This window comes from Salvelinus sp. IW2-2015, linkage group LG7 (genome assembly GCF_002910315.2).
Source record: "Salvelinus sp. IW2-2015 linkage group LG7, ASM291031v2, whole genome shotgun sequence".
NCBI lineage: Eukaryota > Metazoa > Chordata > Actinopteri > Salmoniformes > Salmonidae > Salvelinus > Salvelinus sp. IW2-2015.
The window spans coordinates 29844964-29864308 of record NC_036847.1 but is presented as its reverse complement, the minus strand read 5'-3'; the positions used below and the strand labels follow the sequence as shown (position 1 = coordinate 29864308).

The 19345-nt window shown below is 43.7% G+C and overlaps 1 protein-coding gene and 2 long non-coding RNA genes across 3 annotated transcripts in view; all 3 read left to right on the top strand.

Annotated features, from left to right (window-relative positions):
- The window catches only part of LOC139028070 (uncharacterized), a 181785-nt gene that overhangs the window by 104440 nt on the left and 58000 nt on the right, over nucleotides 1-19345 (top strand). The window lies entirely within an intron of this gene.
- Nucleotides 7482-10981, top strand: LOC139028050 (uncharacterized). Its single transcript, XR_011480219.1, has 3 exons — nucleotides 7482-7570; nucleotides 10324-10378; nucleotides 10886-10981. It is a non-coding gene; the product is annotated as an uncharacterized lncRNA (long non-coding RNA).
- On the top strand, nucleotides 11816-17655 carry LOC111966808 (zinc finger protein Eos-like). Its single transcript, XM_023991747.2, has 4 exons — nucleotides 11816-12007; nucleotides 15880-16038; nucleotides 16265-16387; nucleotides 16512-17655. Exons 1-4 carry the CDS (start codon nucleotides 11827-11829, stop codon nucleotides 17462-17464), a joined length of 1416 nt encoding a protein of 471 aa, XP_023847515.2. The 5' UTR covers nucleotides 11816-11826; the 3' UTR covers nucleotides 17465-17655.

Here is a 19345-nt window from a genome sequence, read left to right as displayed (position 1 = left end):
TTTTTTCCCACCTGTCTTTGTGGGAAGTTGACTTTGTTTAGGGCACATAGCCTTTAGCTTCACGGTTTGTTTTTGTAGTGTTTATTGTTTTGTTCAGCGTCATCTTTTATTCAATAAAAGAAAATGTACGCTCACCACGCTGCACCTTGGTCCTCCTCCTTCAACAGCTGTGACAATTTACATAAAGTTGAAGTCGGAAGTTTGCATACACTTAGGTTGGAGTCGTTAACTCGTTTTTCAACCACCCCACAAATTTCTTGTTAAAAAACTATAGTTTTGGCAAGTCAGTTAGGACATCTACATTATGCATGACACAAGTAATTTCTCCAACAATTGTTTACGAACAGATTATTTCACTTATAATTCACTGTATGACAATTCCAGTGGGTCAGAAGTTTACATACACTAAGTTGGCTGTGCCTAAACAACTTGGAAAATTCCAGAAAATTATGTGATGGCTTTAGAAGCTTCTGATAGGCTAATTGACATAATTTCAGTAAATTGGAGGTGTACCTGTGGATGTATTTCAAGGCCTACCTTCAAACTCAGTGCCTCTGCTTGACATCATGGGTAAATCAAAAGAAATCAGCCAAGACCTCAGAAAACAAATTGTAGACCTCCACAAGTCTGGTTCATCCTTGGGAGCAATATCCAAACGCCTGAAGGTACCACGTTCATCTGTACAAACAATAGTACGCAAGAATAAACACCATGGGACCACGCAGCCGTCATACCGATCAGTAAAGAGACACGTTCTGTCTCCTAGAGATTAATGTACTTTGGTGCGAAAAGTGCAAATCAATCCCAGAACAACAGCAAAGGACCTTGTGAAGATGCTGGAGGAAACAGGTACAAAAGTATCTATATCCACAGTAAAACAAGTCCTATATCGACATAACCTGAAAGGCCACTCAGCAAGGAAGAAGCCACTGCTCCAAAACCACCATAAAAAAGCCAGACTACGGTTTGCAACTGCACATGGGGACAAAGATTGTACTTTTTGGAGAAATGTCCTCTGGTCTGATGAAACAAAAATAGAACTGTTTGGCCATAATGACCATTGTTATGTTTGGAGGAAAAAGGGGGAGGCTTGCAAGCCAAAGAACACCATCCCAACCGTGAAGCACGACGGTTACAGCATCCATGTTGTGGGGGTGCTTTGCTGCAGAAGGGACTGGTGCACTTCACAAAATAGATGGCATCGTGAGGCAGGAAACTGATGAGGATATATTGAATCAACATCTCAAGACATCAGTCAGGAAGTTAAAGCTTGTTCGCAAATGGGTCTTCAAAATGGACAATGACCCCAAGCATACTTCCAAAGGCAAAATGGCTTAAGGACAACAAAGTCAAGGTATTGGAGTGGCCTTCACAAAGCCCTGACTCATATCCTATAGAAATTTGTGGGCAGAACTGAAAAAGCGTGTGCGAGCAAGGAGACCTACAAACCTGACTCAGTTACACCAGCTCTGTCAGGAGGAATGGGCCAATATTCACACAACTTATTGTGGGAAGCTTGTGGAAGGCTACCCAAAACGTTTGATCCAAGTTTAACAATGTAAAGGCAATGCTACCAAATACTAATTGAGTGTATGTAAACTTCTGACCCACTGGGAATGTGATGAAAGAAATAAAAGCTGAAATAAATCCTTCTCTCTACTATTATTCTGACATTTCAAATTCTGAAAATAAAGTGGTGAGACTAACTAAGACAAGGACTTTTTACTAGGATTAAATGTCAGGAATTGTGAAAAACTGAGTTTAAATGTAGTTGGCTAAGGGGTATGTAAACTTCCGACTTCAACTGTAAATAAAGTCCACCTGTGTGCCATCTAAGTGTCACATGATCTGTCACATGATCTCAGTATATGTACACCTGTTCTGAAAGGCCCCAGAGTCTGCAACACCACTAAGCAAGGGGCACCATGAAGACCAAGGAGCTCTCCAAACAGGTCAGGGACAAAGTTGTGGAGAAGTACAGATCAGGGTTGGGTTATAAAAAAATATCTGAAACTTTGAACATCCCACGGAGCACCATTAAATCCATTATTAAAAAATTGAAAGAATATGGCACCACAACAAACCTGCCAAGAGAAAGCTGCCCACCAAAACTCACAGACCAGGCAAGGAGAGCATTTGTCACGCCCTGACCGTAGAGATCCTTTTTATGTCTCTATTTTGGTTGGTCAGGGYGTGAGTTTGGGTGGGCATTCTATGTTTGGTGTTCTATGTTGTTCTATGTTTTGTATTTCTATGTGTTTGGCCTGGTATGGTTCCCAATCAGAGGCAGCTGTCTATCGTTGTCTCTGATTGAGAACCATACTTAGGTAGCCTGTTCCCACCTGTGTTTGTGGGTAGTTGTTTTCTGTTTTGTGTGTATACCTTGCAGAACTGTTCGTTTGTCGTTTTGTTGGTTTTTGTTCCAAGTGTTTCGTATTATTAAAAGTAATATGGACACTTACCACGCTGCACGATGGTCCTCTTCTCCTTCTCCCGACGATGTTCGTTACAGCATTAATCAGAGAGGCAACAAAGAAACCAAAGATAACCCTGAAGGAGCTCCAAAGCTCCACAGCGGAGTTTGGAGTATCTGTCCATAGGACCACTTTAAGCTGTACACTCCACAGAGCTGGGCTTTACAGAAGAGTGGCCAGAAAAAAAGCCATTGTTTAAAGTGCTCCAAAAGTCCACTTTCAACTCATCCTTGACCGCTGGCTACGTCCCTTCCGTCTTCAAGAGAGCGAGAGTTGCACCCCTTCTGAAAAAACCTACACTCGATCCCTCCGATGTCAAACAACTACAGACCAGTATCCCTTCTTTCTTTTCTCTCCAAAACTCTTGAACGTGCCGTCCTTGGCCAGCTCTCCTGCTATCTCTCTCAGAATGACCTTCTTGATCCAAATCAGTCAAGGTTTCAAGACTAGTCATTCAACTGAGACTGCTCTTCTCTGTGTCACGGAGGCGCTCCGCACTGCTAAAGCTAACTCTCTCTCCTCTGCTCTCATCCTTCTAGACCTATCGGCTGCCTTTGATACTGTGAACCATCAGATCCTCCTCTCCACCCTCTCCGAGCTGGGCATCTCCGGCGGGCCCACGCTTGGATTGCGTCCTACCTGACAGGTCGCTCCTACAGGTGGCGTGGCGAGAATCTGTCTCCGCACCACGTGCTCTCACCACTGGTGTCCCCAGGGCTCTGTTCTAGGCCCTCTCCTATTCTCGCTATACACCAAGTCACTTGGCTCTGTCATAACCTCACATGGTCTCTCCTATCATTGCTATGCAGACGACACACAACTTAATCTTCTCCTTTCCCCCCTCTGATAACCAGGTGGTGAATCGCATCTCTGCATGTCTGGCAGACATATCAGTGTGGATGACGGATCACCACCTCAAGCTGAACCTCGGCAAGACGGAGCTGCTCTTCCTCCCAGGGAAGGACTGCCCGTTCCATGATCTCGCCATCACGGTTGACAACTCCATTGTGTCCTCCTCCCAGAGTGCTAAGAACCTTGGTGTGATCCTGGACAACACCCTGTCGTTCTCAACTAACATCAAGGCGGTGACCCGTTCCTGTAGGTTCATGCTCTACAACATTCGCAGAGTACGACCCTGCTCACGCAGGAAGCGGCGCAGGTCCTAATCCAGGCACTTGTCATCTCCCGTCTGGATTACTGCAACTCGCTGTTGGCTGGGCTCCCTGCCTGTGCCATTAAACCCCTACAACTCATCCAGAACGCCGCAGCCCGTCTGGTGTTCAACTTTCCCAAGTTCTCTCACGTCCACCCCACGCTCGCTCCCGCTCTCTCCACTGGCTTCCAGTTGAAGCTCGCATCCGCTACAAGACCATGGTGCTTGCCTACGGAGCTGTGAGGGGAACGGCACCTCCGTACCTTCAGGCTCTGATCAGGCCCTACACCCAAACAAGGGCACTGCGTTCATCCACCTCTGGCCTGCTCGCCTCCCTACCTCTGAGGAAGTACAATTCCCGCTCAGCCCAGTCAAAAACTGTTCGCTGCTCTGCACCCCAATGGTGGAACAAAACTCCCTCACGACGCCAGGTCAGCGAGAGTCAATCACCACCTTCCGGAGCACCTGAAACCCCACCTCTTTAAGGAATACCTAGGATAGGATAAAGTAATCCTTCTAACCCCCCCTTAAAAGAGTTAGATGCACTATTGTAAAGTGGTTGTTCCACTGGATATCCATAAGGTGAATGCACCAATTTGTAAGTCGCTCTGGATAAGAGCGTCTGCTAAATGACTTAAATGTAAATGTAAATGTAAAAGGCATGTGGGAGACTCCACAAACATATGGAAGAAGGTACTCTGGTCAGATGAGACTAAAATTGAGCTGTTTTGCCAATCAAGAATAAAAACTATGTCTGGCGCAAACTCAACACTCAATCACCCTGGGAACACCATCCCCACAGTGAAACATGGTGGTGGCAGCATCATGCTGTGGGGATGTTTTTCATCGGCAGGGACTGGGAAACTGGTCAGAATTGAAAGAATCATGGATGGCGCTAAATACAGGGAAATTCTTGAGGGAACCTGTTTCAGTCTTCCAGAGATTTGAGACTGGGATGGAGGTTCACCTTCCAGCAGGACAATGATCCTAAGCATACTGCTAAAGCAACACTCAAGATGTTTATGGGAAACATTTAATGTCTTGAGTGGCCTAGTCAAAGCCGAGCCTCAGTCCAATTGAGAATCTGTGGTATGACTTAAAGATTGCTCTATACCAGCAGAACCCATCCAACTTGAAGGAGCTGGAGCAGTTTTACCTTGAAGAAATGGGCAAAAATCCCAGTGCCTAAATGTGCCATGCTTATAGAGACATATCCCAAGAGACTTGCAGCTGTAAGTGCTGCAAAAGGTGACTCTAACAAGTATTGACTTTGGAAGATGAATAGTTAGGCACGCTGAAGTTCAGTTTTTTTTGTCTTATTTCTCGCTTGTTTCACAATTAAAAAAAAAAAGTGGTAGGAATGTTGTGTAAATCAAATGATACAAACCACAAAAAAATATATTTTAATTCCAGGTTGTAAGGCAACAAAATAGAAACGCTCTCCTCTCCAGAGGGAGTAGGACGAACGGTCGCCAGGTAAAGTTCCAGTTGTAGAAGGAAACCCTGACACCCAGCCGCCGGTTCCATCATACTCCCGTGGGAGCGCCAGCCGAAGAGCCCCGGAGCGGATGCGGTAGCAGGAACAGGAGGTGCTGGAGGAGGGGGTGCTGGAGATGAGGTGGGAAGGCCACTCCTCTCCCATCGATCCATCCTCTCCATCATTTGATCCATAGCAGAACCAATCCTGTGGAGAACACTGGTATGATGGAGGACCCTTTTCTCCATCGATGGGAGAGGAGATGCGGCTGCTCCTGCTGATTCCATTTGTGGTGCGGGATTCTGTCACGCGGGACTAGGTGGGTGCAGGAATCAGACGCAGAGAGAGTTCCACTGGGGTATAGTGCTCTTTACTAAGGCACACACAAAAATGAAGCCCAACAATACAGGGCGCAGAACATACAACTTGACAACCCAAAAACCACAGGGTGTCAAGTGTAAGAAAGAAAATTACACCTCAGCCTACAATGCACACACGTAACAAAATAAAGACAATCCCGCACAAAACAAGGGCGGGTCTACCTACTAAATATAGGGAAGCTCATTAACCGAAAACAGAACACAGGTGAAACTAATAAGACAAAACAAACAGACAAACGAAAAAGGGATTGGTGGCGGCTAGTAGGACGGTGACGACGACCGCCGAGCACCGCCCGAACAGGTAGGGGAGCCAATTTCGGCGGAAGTCGTGACAAAGGGGGTGAATACTTTCGCAAGCCACTGTAAGATACTATTGATGTGTCTGCCTTTGGGGCAGTTACAATAGCGTTACAATAGCATACATATATTCCCGTCATATACTGTTGATGCTGCTGGTTGGCTCTATTTGCCATATATCAATTAGCATGCCCTTCTGTGCCCACCTCATACTATGTAAATGTTTTGCGTTTCAGCTGTTATCAGTGAATGAGGCAGCTTTATGGAGGAGATAACAATTAACTACACGTATCCCTGGCAGCAAGATGGAAAAGTCCCAGAATGTGTTTATACAGATCCAGGAAGCCTATCAGATTCTGCTCAGAAGCCTCTATTGAAATAAGTGATTTTCCTCCTCGACCCTTGTCAACCCTGCAATGCCAATGACGTGGCTTATAGCTGGTTTCACTAAAAGGATCTACAGTCAGCCCGTTATTCGAGTCATGAAATGTACCAAATATATGGATGAACATACTTTACAGGGAGTTGTAACATGACTAGTATACTTCATTTGAACACCAGAGCAGCTCACAGAACATACATTGTGTAGGGGGTAGTCTTGGTGGTGTTAGCTGCCATCTTCTGGTAGAACACCTATGGATTGGGAATGCTTCACTCTTCACAGTATAAATTATTAAGTACATTCACACAGTTAATTACCTTTCATTCAAATCTGTTGTCAATTACCTGCCTCCTTTTTTATCATCAAATGCATCACCCTAATGATTGACAATGAATGCACTAGTAGTAGCTTAAAGTGCTGCATTACCAACCACACCACACATGGTTGATGCACAAATATTTAGGCTAGTTTTTGGTGGCTGAATAAATCAGCTGTTTCTCACATTATTACGCATCTATGTTTTCGGCAATCACTGTCTGATGATCAGGTTATCTGTTGTATTTTCGCCCGGTATCCCGATCGTCACTAGTTACCACAGCCCCAAAGTCTTAAACCCGGTATATTTATACTTTACTTCATTGAGTTTATTTTTACAAGGACAGTGCACATTAATGAACGTTTCAGTAAAAGTGCCGGTTTTAGCCAGCCGGCTAATTTTCAACCCCATGTCCCTTGGCAAGCTATTTAAATAATTACAATAACAATACAAACAAACAATGAGCAGTGAGCACATGCAGAGCAACATATGACAAGCAACCCGTAGCATGCAGACAGACAGCAATAGCACAAAAAGCAACACAACAAAATGCAAAAAACAGTATTTACACATCTCACAAACTACACACAAAATCGGATTTGAAACCTAACCCAAACCCTAATCACACTGTTAAGCTTATACCAAACCCTAACCTTAAATCAAGACCAAAAAGCACATATTTGTTTTTATGAATTTTTACGATAGTCCCTTTTGACTTTGTGGCTGTAGTAACTAGTGGAAACACTATCCCAGCATGGGCCCGGAAGTTGTCTGGGATTCCCGATTTCCACTAGATAACACAGCCACAAAGGCTATATCGTAAAAATTTATGAAAATACAAATGTGCTTTTTATTTTTAATTTAAGGTTAGGGTTAGGCATAAGGTTACTATGTGGTTACGGTTATGTTTAAAATCTGATCTTAAGAAGATATATTGTAGAAATAGGCGGGATGTATTACTTTGTGGCTGTGTTAACTAGTGACGACCGGGATTCCCAGGTAAAAGAAGATTCCGGATATGCTGCCGTCGTCAAAGATATCAACAAACAGATATTCTGACATTTAAAAACGACAAAATAGTCTTTCACCAGGTAAGGAAGATAGTGATGCATTTGCTAACAATGAAGGTATGACATGAAAAGTGACATTTTGGCAAGGATGTGTTTCGGACTAGTTTAGATGTATGGCATTTGTCGGGTGGTGGGTGCCATAGCAACGGCTCAGAAGAAACAGTATTCTGCTAGCTTGACGTGTCATTTTCGGATGGGGAAGTTCCCATCTAACGAGACGAATGTCTCCCATGAAGATGATTGGCACACTGCAGCGGCGGTACAGGCGCCTGTAGCTTCTGTACCGCCCCTGCTCATATCTGCGGGAAGTAGCGGTGCTGCGGGTTAAATTGAAATAATTTAGCCAAAATTTCCTTATAAAAAATTATTCCCCCCAAAATGGTATTACTCCTGTCTGGACAGACATAAATAAAAATGTCAAAATACTACACCTGAGAGCATCATTTATATACAGAGGATCAATAGCGTCTAGCTTCTTGGTTAAGGGCTTGTAAGTAAGCATTTCACTGTAAGGTCTACAGACCTGTTGTATTCGGAGAATGTAACAAATACAATTTGATTTGATTTGATTCTAAAGAAATTACCTGTGGGTTAAGTTTTATCACAAGCACTTACTGTCAGGAAGGACGATTTTGAGCAAACAGCACAGTTTTTCAAAGTAGGTTATCTTGAGATATTGGCACAAGCTCATTTGTCATCACAGGTGAGTAGCCTATGCTTTATCTTCATCATTGGGTGAGTCAGTGTCACTGGAAAGTTAATAGACTAGTGCAGCCTATACTATGTATGTACTAGTCTATAAAATTAACTTATATATATGTGTGTGTATATGTGTGTGTGTTTCCTTTTGTAAAATGTGGCGCCTGACACGCTATCAATAAATTAGGATTTTGGCCAAATGAGCCACATTTACATGTTCTTAAAAACAGCCTATAACAAATTACAAAAACACTATTCCTTGTGTTTCGATGTGTAGCATATGCAAAACTTTATAGCCTATTGTTTTATTGGTTTTTACTTTCCTAAAACAATACTTGTCCACCTCACTGTTCAGCTGTCAGAGATTTGAGCACTAAATGCATCAGCGCATTGTATGCATAGGCCTATAGGCTGTATGATATTACTATAAAACAAATATAAACAAAGAGAAGCTTAGGCCCAGAGAGAGAGAGAGAGCGAGAGAGACCGGCAGCATGCTACGACACCAACATGCGTTTCTTTATCCTTGTCAGATAGGCTATACAGATATCTGCTAAACAGATATAGACATACAGAAGGAGGCTATTTCGTAATTTTTTTTATCCAAATATTTTTTGAAAGATAAGCATTATATTGTTTGCTGGTGCACAATGTCTTCATATCATAGGCCTGCAGTGTAAGCTAAAAGCCACACCACACCAAACCTTCACAAAAGTTTCTAAACTTTATTAGGGTAATATCAAAAGTAAGTCAAGCCATTGTTTATAGAGAAAATACGAGCAGGATATTACTGTATAACAGCAAACACAACGTTACAGTTGGAACTTAATTTGGCCAAAGCAAATGGCTCAACAGAATGAAACCAAACACTTGCGAACTGGTTTAAACCTTCACAAAAGTTTTGAACAGGCTAGATTGCAGCAACAACCAAAAAAGACTAGTGCCTACTGTAACCCAACAAATGATAGCAATAGGCTAATGATATTTATTTGACAAAAGGCTTACTTATAACTTAAACTAAATACGGAGCACACAATTAAAAATACAGATTTAACTTAATTTAGCCAACAAAAATGCCAACAAAAACAAATTATGTTTTGCATATTTTAAAAAACTGGTTTAGATTAATAAACAGGCCTACAATAATAACAATGATATACAATAATAATAATGATAAAACAAATTATTATAAATAAGAAAAACTAAAAATTAAGTTAAAAAATTGTATCCTACTTGCATTTGGTCATTTGTGTGGTATGAAAAAATATTCTACTAATGTCTTCTATCATGTAAATGACATAGAATAGCATGAAATGCATTTATAAAAGGCCTGTGGAAATCCTAAAAATGTGTCTGCTCAACTGTATGTCACTACTCAAATGAATGTGATTATAGATTCTGTCCCCAACTCGCCCCGAAACTCAAAACATCTTCCTGCGGCTATGCCCCTTTTGTCTACTGCTCCAATGTCTTCTTTTGCTAATGGATGATTGGTTTTACGATGGCCCCGTCAGGCTCACTCAGTAACCAAAATGTTACCTTTGTTTCTGATTAGAATATCCATGCAATATTTAAAATATATGAAACTAATGAAATGTTATAATTGATATACATACCATGATGATAAACCAGAGAAATGTGATCAAACATATACCCCACATTTCCTGGGTATGTGTAGGTGTAGGAGGGAGGGCAGTTCAAGCAGTTACTGACTATAAATGTTGATCTTCTCATATGTGCATTTCCTGGCAACTGAGGATAGGTGAATCTAGATAGACTAGAGCAAAGTACCAGTTAGACACACAATACAAAGACTCGTGTGAAACAATTTAATACTGCATTTATTGCAGCTTTACATTGGGCTTCAGACATATTTGAACCAAAAGAAATATACTGCAAAGGATACATTTAACATGGTGAGCATCATACAATGGTATCCAAAATKGCATTTTTTGTTTTGTTTTAAAACAGGTGGGTGTACTTAAGATAAGATGAAGATTGTTGTATGCTAGGATATCTCATGAGTTGGACCATATCTTTGCTCTGACTTGTCTGTTTTTGTCTCTGTGCCACAGGCAGCTGGTGAGAGAATGAATGCTGATGACTGCAATGGACATTCATATATGTCAGGTAAGCAGAAAACTAAAAGTATTTTAAAGACTGGATAGATTAGAGAGTTTAATAGTCACATGTACAGGGTTGCAGATGTAATTACAGGGTACAGTGAAATTATTGACCTCCGAGATACAACAATGCAGGACAAAATGAAATAAAACATTATAATATAATAAAAATGGATAATATAAGTAATAATATATACATATTAACAATGTAATGATGGGGACAGGGAGAGCAGGTAGCTGACTAGTGGTGGCTATTCAGCAGCCTGATGGTCTGGGGGTAAAAGCTATTGGCCAGAGTGACAGTTTTTGCCATGATGCTCCTATACTGCCCACGTCTGAGTGATGGAAACGGGGAGAACAGGCCATGGCTCGGGTGGCTGGGGTCGCTGATGATCTTCTTGGCCTTCCTGCAACACCTGGTGTTGTAGGTGTCCTAAAGGACAGGCAGTGTATCCAGTATAATGACATAAAACGGCATCAAATGTCCCAACATTACATTGTGTTCACTTCACAGCCAGTGGAGGAGAGACAGCGACGGAGCATGGTGATTTCTGCGGAGGTCTGAGGGTTCTGGCCGTGAGAACTCAACAGTCCTCTCTCAACCAATCTCTCAGTGGTCAGTCATCTTTTTAAGTCTCTTATCTGTGATCTACAGTATATAACCTATTGAATGTACTGTATAATATATCACATGCAAAACTGACTGAAAGTTATAAAGAACACCAGCAGTTATCTCACTTGAGGAATTATTTCCATATGATACATTTTGGTATTTCAATTTATAAAGATTTACTTCATTGCAATAAAACAAAATACATTTCCCATCCCTTTCCCTATACCGTTCCATATGCTAAGTTATGATGAAGGTTTTGAACAAAGTGTCTCTCCCCTGTCTCCACTCTACCCAGTGAACTCTATTAAGGTAGAGGAGGACAGTGACAATGAGCCTGTTGGTGCTCTACAGCCAGAGAGGAGAAAAGGAGAGAGAGATGACAGAGAGGACACAATAGAAGAAGGGAGTGGAGAGCTGGGAGGAAGGGTGGGTCCAGGGAGTGCAGGAAGTGGTTACGGGGAGCTGGCCAGTCCTCAGCCTGCGTCCCCTGGTCCCATCCGACTGCCCAATGGGAAGCTCCAATGTGACGTGTGTGGAATGAACTGTATCGGGCCAAATGTACTGATGGTGCACAAGCGCATCCACACAGGTGAGGCCAGATAAACAGACAGCAGAGTAGGTTGAAAAATCCCCCTAGAAAACAACGGGCAAGTTTCTATTCAGTTTCCTGAACTGAAAACTGTATTGACCCCAACCCTGATAGGAGGTCTTTGTGTTCCTCATCAACATGAACCCTTTGACTTTTCTTTACATGGTGTCTATATCGTCCATACATTTTGACTGAATATTGCTCCACTGCTTTGTTCCAAGGTGATAGTAGGATTTGGAAAAAAAGACTGCCCATGTTGTTGTCAGGTGAGCGTCCGTTCCAGTGCACCCAGTGTGGAGCCTCCTTCACCCAGAAGGGGAACCTGCTGCGTCACATAAAGCTGCACTCTGGAGAGAAACCCTTTAAATGTCCCTTCTGTAACTACGCCTGCCGCCGCCGGGACGCACTCTCTGGACACATCCGCACACACACTGGTAAGACACAGTAGCCTGCTTTCTAATATCAAGCCAGGAAACTGGTAAGACCATTTTGGCTCTAAGTGGGCTCAGTGGGACCAGATGGGGAATAGAGCTGCTACCAGCCGCAGTCCCACTGTGTTGTGTAATTACAATGTATTGTAATAGCGAGTCATCTGTTTTCACAGTGTCTTCAATTCAATTATTTTTTGGGGTCCAATTGGATTTAGAACAACAAAATCATATATTTCTTGCAAAAAAGTCCATTCATCTCTCTAGAGTGGGGCTCAGAGGAAATAGACAAATATCTATTGTCTTTACAGGAATGTACTTTACCACACGTGCAAAATATGACATTTAAAAGTATTCAAAACAGGATGTCCTGTTGGTGTTTTTCAATTTAATGAAGACATGCATTCAACAGGTGTTGATAGAGACAGGCAGAGCATGGTGGGCCTGCTGTTCTGAACAAATAATTTCAGTTTCAAAGAAAAGCAAACTTGCAAACCTCAGATTTCGGCGAAATGACGTCAGTCTCTGACTGCTCGGTAAAGGTGGAACATTGCGGTGACAAGTTGGGTGTTTTAAAACGTCAAAGGTGTGGAACAGAGAACAATTTCTGGAATTCACAGAGAAGGGGGAGTACATACCCATATGGAAAAGAGATATATATATATATATATATATACACACACACATTAAACAAGATTCTTATATAGGTTATATATATATCTGGAACATGTTAGTAATAGATACGGCAGCAAATACACTGAGAAAATTCATAGAAGATTCTTGTAATATATTACTTATATGGGTGGGTAACATTTACACATAAAAAAAATGTTCCATGTATTATATAAATCAAATCTGATTGGTCACATACACATGGTTAGCAGATGTTATTGCGAGTGTAGCAAAATGCTTGTGCTTCTAGTTCCGACAATGCAGTAATATCTAACAAGTAATCTAACAATTTCCTAACAACTACCTTATACACACAAATCTAAAGTGGTGAATAAGAATGTGTACTTATAAATATATGGATGAGCGATGGCCGAGCGGCATAGGCAAGGTGCAATAGATGGTATAAAATACAGTATATACATATCATATGAGTAATGTAAGATATGTAAACATTATTAAAGTGGCATTATTTAAAGAGGCATTGTTTAAAGTGACTAGTGATCCATTTATTAAAGTGGCCAGTGATTGGGTCTCAATGTAGGCAGCAGCCTCTCTGAGTTAGTGATTGCTGTTTAGCAGTCTCATGGCCTTGAGATACAAGCTGTTTTTCAGTCTTTCAGTCCCAGCTTTGATGCACCTGTACTGACCTCGCCTTCTGGATGATAGCGGGGTGAACAGGCCGTGGCTCGGGTGGTTGTTGTCTTTGATGATCTTTTTGGCCTTCCTGTGGCATCGGGTGCTGTAGGTGTCCTGGAGGGCAGGTAGTTTGCCCCCGGTGATGCGTTGTGCAGACCTCACTACCCTCTGGAGAGCCCTGCGGTTGAAGGCGGTGCAGTTGCGGTACCAGGCTGTGATACAGCCTGACAGGATGCTCTCGATTGTGCCTCTGTAAAGGTTTGTCAGGGTTTTGGGTGACAAGCCAAATTTCCCCAGTCTTCTGAAGTTGAAGAGGCGCTGTTGCGCCTTCTTCACCACACTGTCTGTGTGGGTGGACCATTTCAGTTTGCCTGTGATGTGTATGCCGAGGAACTTAAAACTTTCCACCTTCTCCACTGCTGTCCCTTCGATGTGGATAGGGGGGTGCTCCCTCTCCTCTGCTGTTTCCTGAAGTTCCATCCTGAAGATCATCTCCTTTGTTTTGTTGACTTTGAGTGAGAGGTTGTTTTCCTGACACCATTCTCCGAGGGCCATCACCTCCTCCCTGTAGGCTGTCTCGTCGTTGTTGGTAATCAACCCCACTACTGTTGTGTCATCTGCAAACTTGATGATTGAGTTGGAGGCGTGTGTCGCCACACGGTCGTGGGTGAACAGGGAGTACAGGAGGGGGCTGAGCACACACCCTTGTGGGGCCCGACTGTTGAGGGTCAGCGAAGTGGAGATGTTGTTTCCTACCTTCACCACCTGGGGGTGGCCCGTCAGACAGTCCAGGACCCAATTGCACAGGGCGGGTTGAGACCCAGGGCCTCCAGCTTGATGATGACCTTGAAGGGTACCATGGTGTTGAATGCTGAGTTGTAGTCAATGAACAGCATTCTTACATAGGTATTCCTCTTGTCCAGATGGGATAGGGCAGTGTGCAGTGTGATGGCGATTGCATCGTCTGTGGACCTGTTTGGGCGGTATGCAAACTGAAGTGGGTCTAGGGTGGCCTGTAAGGTCGAGGTGATATGATCCTTGACTAGTCTCTCAAAGCACTTCATTATGACAGAAGTGAGTGCTACGGGGCGGTAGTCATTTAGTTCAGTTATTTTTTTTAAACATACGAGAGACATTGTCCCATATGGAAAAGATAGAAGAAGATATAGAAGAATCTAACAAGATGATTATCTTCTACCTGGAACTTGGCAACAAATACACATACAACATGAATAGAAGATTGTTGTAATATCTGACTTATATGGGTGGGTAACCTTTAGACAGAAATATAAAACACATACGAGAGACATGTACGGTAAGCATTCTAGGAGGAGGTGGAGGAGGGGGGGGGGGGGGGGCAGGAGCAGAGAGGAGCAGGATGGGGTGGAGGGAGGAGCAGGAGGTGGAGGGGAGGAGGAGGAGGAGTGGAGGGAGGAGCAGGAGGGGGATGAGAAGGGGGAGGGAAATCTAGGTATAAATAGTATAATTGATGATACATAACTTGTAAAGTATAGTTAGATTTAATTTACCCTTTACAATGGCTCACTCAATAATCATTCTCACAATAGAACATTGGTAATAGTCAGTGACAGATATTAAAGTTAAGCAGGGCTGGACTTAGTAAAAACCCTGGATGGGAGACAAAGGCATAGCTGTAGATTAATCAAATGTCCAGTAGGAGGTGCTGCACAGACTTAACCATGGAAACTCATACCTGAAAATGCACACTGAGTATACAAAACATGAATAACAGCTGCTCTTTCCATGACATAGACTGGCCAGGTGAAAGCTATGATCCCTTATTGATGTATCTTGTTAAATCCACTTCAATCAGTGTAGATGAAGGGGAGGAGACAGGTTAAAGAAGGAGTTTTGACAATTGAGATGTGGATTGTGTATGTGTGCCATTCAGAGGGTGAATGGGTAAGACAAAAGATATAAGAGCATTAGTCAACACCTTGTAGAGTCCATGCCCTGTTGAATTGAGGCTGTTGAATTGAGGCTGTTGAATTGAGGGGAGGTGCAACTCAATGTTAGGGAGGTGTTCCTAAGGTTTGGCATACTCAGTGTATAAAAACAATACACTTTTGTTATAAAATTCATAGATGACTTATATAAGTCATATTTTGTCTCATATGTCATACAATATCCATGTAGGAAAGTGGCCACTTTCATATGTCATACAAGGCCAAACATACACCATTTCAATATTGATATAGAATATACATACAAACCATGTATTTGTATCTTACCTGATTCTTACTAGATTTTTGTGCAAATAATCTACTTCTGCCATACAAGATTCATATTGTATTTTCATGCTTCTTTTCCATATGGTAGGCTAACGTCTAGGTCATGAACAAGTATTAAAGGGTGTAATAAAACTTAAATTATGCACAACTACATGTAACTTTTTATTTGACTTACTTTCAGAAATAACAAACTTTCCTAGGACACAATATCAATAGTCTGGTCATATTTTGTAGATCTCATTTTACCAAAACAGACCAAAAGAGAAGCATGCGTGACCCATTAACTGACCCATGAATTGCTGTGTTTCTGGGCTGCAGTGCCCTCTCTGACAGTGGGTAAACCTTACAAGTGCAGTTACTGTGGTCGTAGCTACAAGCAACGGATCACCCTGGAAGAACACCTTGAACGCTGCCAGAACTACCTAAAGAGTCTACAGAACCATCAGCCAGCACTCAGCACTGAACACACTGCACAGGGTAACATACACACAGACTCCTAATGTCAAATGTACAGGGTAACACACATTGACTGTCATCATCCACACAAACACAAGATTACAGAAATACACTTTGCTCTTTCATGTTGTGTTAGTTCAGTCTGAGCTCACTGGACAAAGTCACTGTGAACCAGAAAACACACATCTGTTTTTGCATTATGATGTCAATGTGTATTTGAACAGAGTCTGTTGTGTTTTGTCCCCAGATATGGAGCCGATGTCTGAGCCACAGGCTGTCCTCCAGCCGTCCACTAAGAAACTGTCTTTTATAGACAGACTGGTGAACACCATCACCAAACGCAAGAGGTCCACTCCACAGAAGTTTCTGGGTGAGTTTTCTCCTGTTTATATATGTCCATGTTCCTGAAGGTCTTGAAACCCAACAGTGCTATAACATGATGATAGTCTTATGAATCTGAGGTTGTCAACACTGATGTGCCCTTTTCTTTACAGGAGAAAAGCACATGAGGCTCAACGAGCCTGATATAACTTCTGAACTGTCCCCTGGTCCTGAAAAGGAAAAGGATGGGGACCTGCACTCTGCACCCAACTCTCACCTTGAGGGAGAGGCTGGTGCTGCAGGGTTAGTGGGGATGGGGGGCAGGTATCTCCACAGGTATGGAGGTGATGAGGACCCTGGGTCTGAGCCCCCTCAGCTGGCCCTGCCCTACTCTGCCTGCCTGTCTGATCCCAGCCCAGTCATCAGCTCTGTTAACAGCCACCCGATTCCTCTGGGTCCCCAGGTCAATGGAGCCGTAGGTGGGCGTGGAGGTGGGGTAGCGGCCAGGTTTGTGGAGCTCGCTGGACGGGAAGCAGGCGAGGGACACAAGGACATACCCTCAGGTCAGAGCCCCACGGTCAGCAATGGCTACAGCAAGGGCCCCAGCAATGGCTGCCATGATTTCAAAGACAAGTCCGACACAGAGAGCACAGCAGAGGAGCAGCAGAGCACCAGTGTTACAGCTCCAACCAGCAACTCCAACAACCACCACCTATTCCCTAACCTACAGTACGTAGCCCCAGCCCTGCCCAGCAGCCGTCGCGACCGCCGTCCAAACCCCAATCCCAGACACGCCCAAGACCCAGATATAGAGAGGGAGAGAGGGTACACCGACACCACTATCCCCACCACTGTGAAGGGATCGGGGAGCCCTGGTCCAGGGTCACCATCCATCTCCGGGGAAGCTTCTATACAGGTACAGGTGGTGGACGGGGAGGGACGAGCGGTGCGGTCATTCCACTGTGAGCACTGTCGCATGTTCTTCCTGGATCACGTGATGTTCACCATCCACATGGGCTGCCACGGATTCCACCAGCCTTTCCAGTGTAACGTCTGTGGCCACTGCAGCTGCGACCGCTACCAGTTCACCTCGCACATCATCCGCGGGGAGCACCAGGTGGGCTGAGGACGGGAGCACCAGGTGGGCTGAGGACGGGAGCACCAGGTGGGCTGAGGACGGGAGTGAAGGGGGAGAGCCGGTCCCAACTGCCCTACCCCTTAGCACTTCCCCTTCAATGTTTACACATCTGAAGGGTCTGGATAGGTATAACCAGTGTAGTGGTGGAGATTTCACTGTATTGCGTCCACATTACAAGGCAGTGGGAGTGAATTGAGACCGGCTGGGGGTGAAGGGGGTGGGTGGGGCGAGGGAAAGGCAGGGGTGTCTGCTTCTTTGAGGTGACATGGGCTGCTTGTTCTGCACCAGATTACACACAGAGAGACACCCATTGCCTTAACTGTTACATAGGAGTAACCCAGGATGATCTTGCTGTGACTGAGAGAAGGCATATTGTTTACAACTGTTAATGTAATGATGGAGTATGTGATCATGTGTAAAGGACATTTATGAACATGAAATATCCTGCCTTAGGTGATGTGGATCCTTCACTGTGGATGGTTACAGATTTTAACCATGGAGATTAAGAAGAAAGCTAATAGGGGCCTTATAATACTGGTGCAGATCAGACTGTTGACCCATGTCCAGTGAAGGATAGGACTCGACTGAGGTGGTCAGGTAGACGAGGCTGCTACATCTAATGGAGGATTGCACTTCTAGATTATTGGCTTGAATGTGATAATAGCGTGACGTGAAAAATACTTTTAGCTTTAGAGGGTATTCAATCAATCAATCAAATGTATTTATAAAGCCCTTTTTACATCAGCCGACGTCACAAAGCGCTATACAGGAACCCAGACTAAAACCCCAAACAGCAAGCAATGCAGATGTGGCTAGGAAAAACTCCCTAGAAAGGCAGGAACCTAGGAAGAAACTTAGAGAGGAACCAGGTTCTGAGGGGTGGCCAGTCCTCTTCTGGCTGTGCCGGGTGGAGATTATAACAGTACATTGCCAAGATGTTCAACCCCACCCACTTTGCATAAGCACAGCCTCCACACCATTAGAGGTATATCTTCAAACCACCAACTTACTACCCTGAAACAAGGCTGAGTATAGCCCACGAAGATCTCCCCCACGGCACAAACCCGAGGGGGCCGCCAACCCAGACAGGAAGATCACGTCAGTGACTCAACCCACTCAAGTGACGCACCCCTCCTAGGGACGGCATGGAAGAGCACCAGTAAGCCAGTGACTCAGCCCCCATAATAGAGTCAGAGAATCCCAGTGTAGAGAGGGGAACCGGTCAGGCAGAGACAGCAGGAGCGGTTCGTCGCTCCAGTGCCTTTCCGTTCACCTTCACACTCCTGGGCCAGACTACACTCAATCATAGGACCTACTGAAGAGATGAGTCTTCAATAAAGACTTAAAGGTCGAGAACAAGTCTGTGTCTCTCACATGGATAGGCAGACCATTCCATAAAAATTGAACTCTATAGGAGAAAGCCCTGCCTCCAGCTGTTTGCTTAGGAATTCTAGGGTCAATAAGGAGGCCTGCGTCTTGTGACGTACGTGTAGGTATGTACGGCAGGACCAAATCGGAAAGATAGATAGGAGCAAGCCCATGTAATGTTTTGTAGGTTAGCAGTAAAACATTGAAATCAACCCAGCCTTAACAGGAAGCTAGTGTAGAGAGGCTAGCACTGGAGTAATATGATATATTTTGGGGGATTCTAGTCAAGATTCTAGCAGCCGTGTTTAGCACAAACTGAAGTTTATTTAGTGCTTTATCCGGGTAGCCGGAGAGTAGAGCATTGCAGTAGTCTAATCTACAAGTGACTAAAGCATGGATTAGCATTTCCGCATAGTATTTGGACAGAAAGTTTCAGATTTTTACAATGTTACGAAGATGGAAAAAAAATGTAAATGAAATCTTCTTGATATGTTCATCTAT